This window comes from Schistocerca americana, chromosome X (assembly GCF_021461395.2).
Source record: "Schistocerca americana isolate TAMUIC-IGC-003095 chromosome X, iqSchAmer2.1, whole genome shotgun sequence".
Lineage (NCBI taxonomy): Eukaryota > Metazoa > Arthropoda > Insecta > Orthoptera > Acrididae > Schistocerca > Schistocerca americana.
The window spans coordinates 444,596,842-444,609,336 of record NC_060130.1 but is presented as its reverse complement, the minus strand read 5'-3'; the positions used below and the strand labels follow the sequence as shown (position 1 = coordinate 444,609,336).

Sequence of the window (12,495 nt, the reverse complement as noted above, 5' to 3'; positions counted from 1 at the left end):
ACTTAGCACAAAAGAAATTTAATTTAATATATTGAGTAAGGTACTGATGTCAGCTGCATTTTGGCACTGAAATAGAATCTAAGGAAGGAAAAAAACATGAAGGTATAATCTGAATGCGATGGAAATTGGTAGATGTGATGTACATGTACAGACAAATAAATGCTCAAATTATCAGAAAAATTGGTTGATTTATTGAAGAGGAAGAGATTCACAAATTGAGCAAGTCAGACATGTTGGTCCACCTCTGGCCATTACACAAGCAATTATTCAGCATGTCAGTGGTTGACAGCATTGTTGGATGTTCTCCTGAGGAATATTGTCCCAAATTCTGTTCTATTAGGTCATCAAAATCCTGAGCTGCTTGGAGGGCCCTACTGATAATGCTCCAAATATTCTCAGTTGGGGAGAGATCCGGCAACCTTATTGGCCAAGATAGGGTTTGGCAAGCCCGAAGATAAATAGTAGAAGTTCGCAACATGAGTGTGTGGCAGTATTGCGCTGAAATGTAAGTCCAGAATGACTTGCTGTGAAGGGCAACAAAATGAGGCATAGAATATTGTTGATGTGCCACAGTGGTGTAAGGGTGCCATGTATGACAACCAAAGGGGTCCTGCTACGAAATGGTATGGCACCCCAGACCATCACTCCTGGTTGTTGGGCTGTATGATGGGCAACAGTCAGGTTTTTATCCCACTGCCGCCAGTGCATCTCCAGACATGTCTTTGCTGGTCATTGGGGCTCAGTTCAAAGTAGGACTCATCACTGGAAACAATTCTGCTCCAGTCAATGAGATTTCAGGCTGAATGTGCCTGACACCACAGCAGATGGGCTTGTTGGTTTACAGAGGTCAATGATAGTCAGTGCAAGGGGCACAGTAAGCTCATTCCTCCTTGCGTGTGCTATCTATTAATGATCCATGTGGTCACTGAAGCACCAGTTGCATGTTGAATTGATGATGATGAATCTGGGGCTCTGAGTGCCTATCTGACGATTGCTCGGTCATCTCATTCTGTCATCTCCCTAGATCAGCTGTTTCCTTCTTGACACTGTGTTTGGCCATGTTTCACCCATTTGTGCCAACATCATCAAATATAGTGGTATCGCTTCTATTCAAATGCCGAGTGATTCACCGATTACTCCAACCAGCTTCTTTGAGCGCAACTATACAATCTCTCTCAAATACTGACATCTGTGTATATTGTACATGCACCTGTCTGCAAGGTGTAGTTACTCTCCAACTGATTATACTGAATGAAATTTACAGAGAGTTTATGTCCTGGTATCAACATGTCCCCTGTTTTTTATCCTTGCCAGCTGTGCTGTGAAATTGCTCTGCATCATCACACATGCATCTGTCGGCTGCCAAAGTTTACAATTGTGCCTGATACCTATATGAGTGCCAGTTTGAGACCAATTTGCATAACTCGCTTGTGGTGCATCATCATTATCCCATTTTTCATTGTGCAGTGCAATTCAATGGTGAAAGTTGAAAATTTGTGTCAAACACGGATTCAAACGTGGATTTTCTGCTTTATGCAAGTGGTCGCTTTAACTGCTATCTGAGCACACTTACCAGCTAACCCAAATTCTCAACTTGTTGCACACTATGAAGTAGCATCCCTGTCCATTTGCCTCATTTGCTCACAGCATTTCCTGTATTCCCACAAGGAGTATTGCCCCTATTGTGCATACACATTAAAGAATAAAAATCAACATTCTGAGGAGGTACTGATGTCAGCTGCAGTTGCAATGCCCAGTTGTGGCTGACGTTGGTACTTCCCTCAAAATATTGATTTTTACAGCCACTATGTTAAATTTCTGACAGAACAAACACCACACGTATAAAATGAGTAGAGTTGGCTCAGGGTTGTTTGTGAGGGATGAAGAATTCCTGTAATCTCCTGTGACATCGTATGGAACCTAGATGACCCAGTACATGCCATAGTTTAAAAGGCAATTAATGCAGTGGTATCATACTGTCAAGAAAAAATTTGTTGTGATATTCTTTAGGATTTAATAAGAATTTTTATTTATATTTGACTTGTTGACTCCACGTCAATCCATAAATATTGACAGGTGCTGAGAGACCCTCTAGAGGCTTTATCAGGCAGTTAAAAAAAGGGTGGAGTGGGGGTTAGAACAGCTGTTGAAGAGGGTGTGTTTGTTGCATGATGAACCTCAGCCCACACTACAGGTAAACTGGCAGAAGTCATTAACGGCTTTTATTGGGATATTCTGGATCACCTGGGTATAGTCTCAAGCTAGCACCAAGTGACCTGTTTCTTTTTGCCGTATTGAAAGAGCACATGAGCAGAGAACTGTTTTCAGTGAAGCAGGAGGCTAATGATGCTGTGTAGGAATCAAGGGAGTTGGCAGCAATTATGTGTGACTCTCGAGTATTCACTTTATTTGAATATTATAAATCACACACTGACTAAAAACATGTTATTATCGTATTCATATTTGCGGACTATAGATACAGACTACTCCTGTTTCACAACAGACAATTCACATTTTGATTTTTGCTCCAGCTTCCGACCTTTGAAAACTTAGAGCTTTACCAACTCTCAGACTGATTAGAAAAAGCAGAACACCTTGAACGACTAGAGATAGGATGCTCGTATTCACAGGATATATACATTAGTATGCTCTGCAGAAATGATCAGCATTTCAGTCACCTCAGTTCAGCATGTGTTCCATTGCCTAGTGGGCACAGGGTCCACCATGGGCCCAGATAATTCATTCTATGCATGAGGACATCAACATGTGTAAGCACAAATGGTGTCCTGTGATATAACCATCCGTGCTGCGTTCACCTGGTTTCAAAGTTCATCTGTGACAGTTGGCATTGTGTCACAGCACTGCACCCATCGTTTTGCCATATCCCACACATTTTTGACTGACCACAAGTCTGGTGATCTGGCAGGCCAGTACAAAAGGCTGACATAGTGTGACATCAAGAAGGCACCTGTTCATGCAGAAACATGTGGTAATGCATTGTCTTACTGAGAAATGCCATCTGGGATGTTGTGCAGAAAGGATTTGGATATGGGTCATGGGATGCCATTCACGTAGATCACTCTGGTCACAGTGCCCTGGACATGCACCACCTGCCATTTGCGGTTGTATACAATTGCACCCCACACCACAAGGCCTTGAGTTGGTGCTGTATGCCTTATGCGAATGCAGTCAGTATGATGCTGCTCCCCCAGTCTGTGGCTAACCGCAATGCGGCCATGATTTTCAAACAAACAGAACCTAAATTCATCCAAAAACACTATCTGTTGCCATTCCTGTCCCCTGTGATGTAGTTCCATATACAATTGCTGTGTACCATGTTTCTGCATATTCGTCAAAGCTAGGTGGAGAAGTGGATGTCGTGTACGTAATCCATGCCATAATAAATGGTGATGGACTGTCACCCCTGGTAGTATGTGATGTGTTACTCTGTTCCACTGTTGCGCCAGAGCTGAGGAGGTCACAGATGTGTCCTGCAATACCATTCGGATGAGGTGTCGATCTTTGCAGGCGATTGTCTTGGTGGTGTGACCTAACCCATCTCGTTGTGTTCTATGGCCTTCCATGAAGCAGTTTCCTGGATGAATGCATCACATTCCCTCATGCCAATAATGTGCCCTCTTTCAAACTCGCTAATTTGATGATACGGTTTGCGCCTATGTCTGCGGAACATTCTGCACATCTGATCAAGTCAGACTGGTCCGTTACCTTCATTTCATTGTGCCAACAAAAGCCACAGGCACATTTTACTGGTAGGTGGTGTTGCGTCGCAATGTCGATGTTGACCTCGTGCTAATCATTTCTGCAGAACATGCTAATGTACATGTCTTGTGAATATGAACATACTATCTCCAGTTGTTCCAGGTGTTCTGTTTTCTAAACATTGTGTATGTTGTAACCTTATTTTTTGAAAAAAGATGAGGATCAAGAATAGGAGAAACAGATTGAATAGAAGTTTATTGTCTCATAACATACAATTTCAAGTCATTGACATGGTGTACAGGAGAGTCATCAAAACATCAAAACACAACAGCTTGTTTACAGTTTTCCTTAAAATATAATTAATTTAATATACTGTACTGAATACATAATTGTTACACAACATGTGGATTTTTAAAAAATAACGAAATATAACATCCTAAGTATGTGTTCTCTCAAGCTCAAATTTTCAGATCATCCTCCATGAACTCTTCAACTGAATGGTAACATTTCTGCACCTTTGCAATGTTTATAAATTAATAGTGGAAAAATTCTTTCCTTTCACCTTGTAAATTTTCATACCAACATACTGTGGAGTTTGAGCGTAAAGCTTTAAATAGTGGGTGGGCAGCATAAAATTATTTTGATTTCTGGTGCTGTAATAATGTTGAAATTGATTTGGTACAAATAATGATGGTTACTATGTACAAAGGTAATCAGTTCATAGATGTACAGTGAGGGAACATTTGATGTACTTAGATCTTTTAGGAGTGAGCAACATGATTTTCTTTGCTTTACATTGTACGTATTTCTAATAATAGTGTTTTGAAGTTTTAATAATAGAGACATATGGTTCGAGCTACTCCAAAATATAATTCCATACTATATTATTGATACAAAGTAGCTGCGATATACTACTTTCCTTATGTCCATACTGATAGCATTGTAATAGTATCATTATTGCAAATGCTAGACTATTTAATTTATTTGCAAAGTATATACTGCGATAAATTTTTGTCTAACTGGATTCCAAGGAATTTCACAAATTTCTACAAATTCTGATTTTTACAATGAATTTGAATGTCATTTAACTTTGCTTGTTTTAAGTTGCATTAACTGAGTTTTTCTGTGTTTAATTTTAATCAACTTTTCTAATTTTTCTAAGGTATTGATGATGGATTGAGGAATTTGATTGGGACTGTTAGTTTAAATGATTACAAATATGTCATCTAGAAATAAAACTGAGTGACACTGAGTATTAAGCTGTAGGATAAGGAACGGAAAAAAGAAAGAAGGAAAGGAAAAATGAAAGAAGGAAAGGAAAGGAATGAAGTATAAGTCTCGTATGGTGCAGGTGAATGATATGGTTTGAGAAAACTAAAGGTGTGTTTACAACTGTGTGCCTTGTGGTTCATCACCTTGCATCTGCAGCTTGCCTCCACATGGAAGTAGAGGCGCACAGTGTTAACAGAGGTGTAAATGGATTCACTCACATGCACATGTTGAGGAAGAAGCATGCACCTACACGTGTGCCTCTGCTTGCATTTGGCATAAGCTACAGTTGCATGGTGACTAGCTGCAAGGCGCACAGGTGTAAAAACCCTTAAAAGTGAGAGACAAGTACAAGAAAGTGGTAGTGGATATTAAAGCCAGGGGTTTGTTGGAATGGAGGATCCGTTGAAGGTGAATTACCCTTTTCATCATCCATTAATGCTCTTGATTGGTTGGGGAGTGGAGGGGATCCAGGAAGCATGGGTGCCCACAGAAATTTTTCCAAGAGGGATAAGATTCTCAAATTTCCATTTTTCTTATAGCTGATTAGCTGAGTTTGAGTGTGTGTTTGGACCAAAGAAATAAATTTGACAGAAAATACACAAAACTCACTCACTGTATCTTAAACATTTGATAGTTATCAAGTCTCTTCTTTTTTTAAGGTAGATTACTATTACATCATAAAGGTAAGCATATTTCATTGGTATATCCAAAATACATCTTTTTGCATTTTTAATATGGGCCAGTTGAGTCAACTCTAAACAGCTGAGGACTGAATGAAAATGAAAATGCTCATCTTCCCCACGTCTTGGCATGTTACTGTTTAGCCATGACAGCTGGGCTACAGAACTTCTAACTCTATGGCTGGATGTTGCAATGAATTTTGCTTCATATGTTTCAAGAAGAGGATAGTTCAAGAAAGCCCAAACATCTTATTGACCTTGATACTTCACCATTTTTTTCATCTCTTCAGTGCCAAAATTGGCATGTGTTCTGAGTTTAGGCCCAAAGATGAAGTGTAGGTGAATAAACCTACACTACAGAATGACTGTGTTTCTCAAAAATCACTCTACTGTGTAGAACTGAATACAGTCTCAGTAAACCTTCATGGGTCAAATACAAACCTACTGTTGAGCTTATGACATGCAGGAGGCAAAGGGGCTGTTATTGTAGGAATTGGGGCAGATGTCGGGTGGGTATACTGCAGCCATGTTTGTACTGTTATGGGTGTTGGAACTGTCCTGTTCTAGAGCTCATCAATGTCTTTACAAGTAAGCAACTGAGTGAAGAAGGGGTACTCCATTCTGACAGTGTCCTATAAAGAACACGTTCACTGGATACACCAAAACTGCTGCCGTGACAATATGAAAACCCAACAATGTAGTGTTTACTAAAACCACAGTGTTCCCCTTGCATTCAGTAATGCTAAATCCATGCTTGAGAAGAATCAGAGAGAACACTGGAAATATGTGGGAATTCTAAAATTAACAAGAAGTCTGCCACAGATTGCAGGAGGTGGCAAGTACAATAAATTGCATATCAAGTATAGTTTTAGAAAGATCAGCTAGTGAAATTTTCATTGACATTAATAAGTCTAATAAATTTAATTGGGAGAAACATATCATTCCATAATGTCATACAGGATCCTTTTTTTTAACTCAGCAAACAAAGCTAAAGTTCTCTGAATTTGAAACCATTTAACGTGAATTATTTCTTGTGTGGACTGAAGAACATCCTGCAGAGGTGTGTTCAGGGAGCTGGGGATTACCACCTATTGTTTCCCAACATATTTATCCAGTGATAAAATTTGTCGTCAATAATATATTTGTTTTCAAAACTGACAGCTCACTTCATTTAAACAGTACCAAAAATAAGAATAATCTTCACACAAAGAAATAAAGTCGCTTGTTGTGGCCCAGAAAGTGTCCATTATTCAGGAACTCACATTTTCGGTAACTTGCCAGCAGTTATAAATATTTTCAGTGTAACAGGAGCTTAAAGGATCACGTTCAATGTCTTCCACTCCACTTGCAAATTACTTACTAGAACCCTTTGATGTGTATATAATTGGCAATATCAGGTAATGTGAATGTCATGTAAAAGCCAACTTCGGCACATTTTCATTGCAGTAGTGTGATCAACAGAAAGAAATATTGTGAACTGTTTCCTGTCTGTCGATGTGTGGTTACAATAACCCAAGGATTATCATATTAACCTCAGTGTATTGTACATTTACATGTTTTGTTACATGATTATTATTATTATCTAAATGAAAATATGCTTAGAATTTTTTTGACTTATTTCAAATCCATGAGGACCATTTCATTAGTATAAGTGGAAGGGTCAAAAATTTATCTTGTTTAGGTTGTTATAAATATGTATTTGTAGTCTCCTGTCTGTGGAACAAAAAGTGTATCTAATTTAATCGGATCAAAAGTACCCTCTATTATGCAGTGATAAGCAATGATAAGTAATTAAGTTAAAAGGAAACATGAAATAAAATTTTTCGTTCAAGGGGAAACATACTTAAGTAGAAGTTTTTGAAAGAAATTTACGCCATTTGACTGTAAATTACTATTTATTTAAAACTTACTGGCAGATTAAAACTGTGTGCCGGACCGAGACTCGAACTCGGGACCTTTGCCTTTCGCGGGCAAGTGCTCTACCAACTGAGCTACCCAAGCACGACTCATGCCCCGTCCTCACAGCTTTACTTCTGCCAGTGCTTGGGTAGCTCAGTTGGTAGAGCACTTGCCCGCGAAAGGCAAAGGTCCCGAGTTCGAGTCTCGGTCCGGCACACAGTTTTAATCTGCCAGGAAGTTTCATATCAGCGCACACTCCGCTGCAGAGTGAAAATCTCATTCTGGAAACATCCCCTAGGCCATGTCTCCGCAATATCCTTTCTTTCAGGAGTGCTAGTTCTGCAAGGTTCGCGGAAGAGCTTCTGAAAAGTTTGGAAGGTAGGAGACGAGGTACTGGCAGAAGTGAAGCTGTGAGGACGGGACGTGAGTCGTGCTTGGGTAGCTCAGTTGGTAGAGCACTTGCCCGCGAAAGGCAAAGGTCCCGAGTTCAGGTCTCAGTCCGGCACACAGTTTTAATCTGCCAGGAAGTTTCATATCAGCGCACACTCCGCTGGAGAGTGAAAATCTCGTTCTACTATTTATTTATTTCACATAATCATGTTTTTGGCTTTATAACCATTCTCACGTGCAAGTTGAAATGTCAGAAAAGTCTGACATGCCTAAATGATATTTTGTCATCAAAATAATGTATATTTGGTCTTATCAAAGATACATAATAAGACTGACATTGTGCACAGTGAATAAATATTTACAAACTGTAAAATGTATTTGACAGCCAACACATTGATATGACCTACATTCATCGTGTTCATACATCAACATGAATGACTGATGAATTGGCTCTATTCATTGTTCCACAGGCTAGTGAATACACTCATTTTTTCACCATTATGTTTTTCTTGAGCAAGATGCAAAATTTGCCATCTAGTTGCATTTTACTTCAATTTCAGAATATTTGTTTTGATTTGTTTCAGAGATATTGACGCAGTAATCAACCGAGCAAACAACACAGAATTCGGACTCGCATCTGGAGTATTTACAAGAGACATTAATCGTGCACTTTACATAGCAGAGAAAATAGATGCAGGGACAGTTTTCATAAATACCTACAATAAGACTGATGTGGCAGCTCCATTTGGAGGTTTCAAACAATCTGGATTTGGAAAAGACTTGGGTACATATTATTTAGCTTCCAAATATTTTGGATTACAGTCATTGAAAATCTTTCAGCAAATTTACACAGAACATTTCCTGCAATACAATAATATAACTTCACCATGTTGTATATAAAAGTGTGTAGAACCAAGCATTCAACATATGACTGTTTTGGAAAATTGCTTGAAATATTTGCTTAAGTGAGTCGTGCCCTCCAAATAACCAGATAAGGTTGTTCAGGTCATTAACACTTTTATCGTACTATAAATGGTATAATCATTCATTGATTTTACCACTAGGTAAATTGAAAATTCAACATATTTAACTACAGCATAAAAACTGTTCAGTTGTGGTGAAACATTTTTTCTTAACAAGAGTGCTGCTCAGTGAAACACTTTTTCATATCTAAGTTTTAGGGCTAATTCTCAGTAAAGCACCAGAAATCTGATTGTCATGATATAATAGAAAATGTGAATACATAAACAAATGAATACTTTTAGAGACAATATGACAGTGTGATAACTATAAAGCACTTGCGGGGCAAATTTAAGGTCCAAGTGACACAAGTGGTCCCTTGGGCTGTTAATGAAACATTAGTATATGGAATGAATCATAATTAGTAATGAAAACTGAAACAGTTGAAAGTACTTGATACGGGAGGCAAAAAAATTGCAGTAAACATGGGTTTCCAGATGAGCTGTTTGCAAAATAATTGCTAATGTGCTGTTGTAGTCATCCCTGACTTCAGTATGAATTATTATCATGGTTACTCTAAATGTATCCGAAATGTAAACTTTTTGATCAAGTGCACATCTAATTAGGTTCAAATTTTCATCCAGCACCCACCTTAACAAGAAATACAAGGCTACATACTTGTTACAATTTACTGTACACTTGTGTCTGTTAAAGAAGGTCTTGCACTTGTCACCTTTACATTTGGAGGTAATACTGCAGTGAGTTACAAATTCTTTCAAACACTCTCGGATCATCTCATAAATTGCGACTTTACTTTTCACTGCTTCAGATTTTCAACCATGTCGATGACACTACTGAGATGACCTCAGACAGAAAAGTCCAGAGTACTGAGGGCAGGTGACCTTTGTGGCCAAGGTACAGGGCCTGCTTAACCCATCTTATGCAGTACTGGTGTGTTAAAAGTCATCTTACGTCAGCATCAAAATATGCCTGTGTCCCATCATGCTTGTACTAGTCTCCACAACATTGTGCAAGGTATACTGGGTCATGGGTGAAATTTGAGCCTAATTATATGGGTATATAACATGAAAAGTTTATATTTCATGTACATGTATAGTACCAGAACAGTATTTCGTAGTGAAGTGAGTGGCAGCTCATAACCAAACCTTCAAAACTGGCTCACAAATGGCGCATTTGTGGACCTATATTTAGTGGCATGCATTTGCTTCTGCTGCTGTTTTTTTTCACTTGTCAGTTTCATCATTGATTATGATCTACCCTGTATATAAATATCACGACGACATTTTTATTATAATGTTTTTAGTTAAATAATGAATCTCATGTGGCTCACAGCATGGTGTATATTGTTTTTTGTCTGTTGCCATTTCAGCAATGGGTGTGTCAATTCAAACTGGTACTGTCACCAGGAAATGAACCCAGTTCCACTGTATGAAGCGTGTGAATGATGCCTTTCAGCTATGAGGGTGGAGGGGGGGAGGGGAGGAGGAGAGATAATAACACTTACAACAGTAATAAAATGAGCAAATGCCTAAGAAAGGTACCTAATACCTGAGGTAGGAGGGGGGGGGGGGGGGGTGCCAAATAAATATGTCAATTGTGTTGAGAAACCCTCTCAAACTGCCCTGAATACTTGCCTATCATCCACTTTTTGCTCTAGCTTGAATGAATGATTTTTTCCCTATAAATGTAGAAAAGTGACTGGCAATTGACTCAAAATCAGTCAAGTGAATTCTATATGAAAGTTTGTAGCTGGATGAGTTCTTAACCAAATTGACAACTCATCGTCAACTTTGTGTCCTTATCAGAAGGCTGCTCAAATTTATAACCCATAAATGACATAATGGTTTCAGTAACACATTTTGTAGTATTTAAAGATGCTGTAGGCTTTGGGGTTTTTTGTCAAATTGTGTATCAGTGGCTCAGAGCAGTATATGAATGCCAGACATCAGGCAATGTGTATGTCCCACTCATGCCAGCATATAGAGAAGCCCACATATTTTGGATTCAACTACATCAAAATTGCACTATGAGTAAACTGAGGAATGTGCTCATCAATCAGTCACATGTTTGTCCAGAGGGAAAATAGTAGTTGGTGCAGCCATATGAACAATTGACAAGAGCAATGTGCTGGTGGTGGTACAGGAGTAATTCTTATGTGAGGGGGTGGCATGTTTCACAGTATTATCAATGATCAATCTGAGAGGCTTCTGGTTCCATGTGATAAATCATTTATGTTTACTGAGAACAGAAGCAATTCTATTATACTTACTTGGACACACTACTGGTATTACTTTTGCTTGTGTTGAACATTCACTACGTTCTATTAGTCAATAAGTCTTTGAGCCAGTCACTTATTAAAAAATATTAAAAAAGATACTTTGTTTAACTGTTTTGGTTATCAATTGATAATGTGGTGCAGTATGAAATGGAAAAAAGAAAGATAAGGATTTAGAGTCTCATTGATGACAATCATTAGGGACAGAGTGCAAGTTGAGATTAGGGAAGGAAGTTCACCATGTCCTTTTCAGAGGAGCCGTCTCGGCATTTGCCTTAAGTGATTCCCAATAACAACAGGAAAACTTAATTGGGATGGGTGAATGGGAATCTCATCCATTGTTTTCCCAGGTGTGAGTCCAGTGTCTCAACAGCTGCTCTACTTTGGTGTCAGATGCTGTTATTTATATTTTTTTATTTTCTCTTTATACTTTTTTGATGTTATATGTAATTTATCATTGAGCCACTGTATTATGCTTGTTGTAAGCATCTCTCATATTTCAGTGATACAGTTGTGATCTCTTCCTCAGTTAGTTTTCTATTCATAGAGCTCTCGGCACTGTAGCTCTCAGCACCGTATGTAATACATGCATAACATGGTCCTGTGACTTTGTTGATAATCGTACTATGAGTCATTGTAATCTTAGTGCTTTTCCATTTTATCAAACTCCTTCCATCTCAGTTTTTTCCTCTCTTTGTTTTGTGTAAATTTTTTCATATATTCATACTTTCTTGATACACTTCTTCCATACTTTCCTCTTCTTGACAATGCTTCATAGATTTATTCTTCACCAAGGATTGGGCAACTCTTTGATTTTTCTTTTTTTCTTTCCCCACATAGTTTTCTGTTCTCATTTTGTATTTTTAGCTTTGCACTTTCATATGCTGTCATGTGACCTGCATATTTTCTTCTTCTGTGCTTTTATCCAGTTCCTTTATCAGTTGTAAATTTTCTTGTAAATTACTTTTGTTGTCATATCAAATTAAATCCTCTTTGTTACACATAACATTTGTTATATTTCTCTTAAAGTTTCATTGGGTTCATATCTAAACAACTGAATTTGGTCTTACAATTTACAGTCATGTCTGAAGCTTCTTTAATGTCATTGTGTATACGTCCAGTTTCCTTTTTGGATACAAAGTGAGATGAAATAGTTTTTAACAGACAGGACTCACATTCAGGAGCAGTAATGTTTGAACCCATCTCTGGGCATCCAGATTTAAGTTTTCTGTGATTTCCCCCAAATCATTAAGGTGTGGCCCAGAGTTTTTCCTTCGA

At 38.4% G+C, this 12,495-nt stretch overlaps 1 protein-coding gene across 1 annotated transcript in view; it reads left to right on the top strand.

Annotated features, from left to right (window-relative positions):
- The window catches only part of LOC124555480 (cytosolic 10-formyltetrahydrofolate dehydrogenase), a 178,702-nt gene that overhangs the window by 163,240 nt on the left and 2,967 nt on the right, over positions 1-12,495 (top strand). Inside the window, exon 15 of the mRNA XM_047129404.1 lies at positions 8,546-8,745. Coding sequence (XP_046985360.1) covers positions 8,546-8,745 — 200 coding nt within the window. The remainder of the gene's footprint in view (positions 1-8,545; positions 8,746-12,495) is intronic.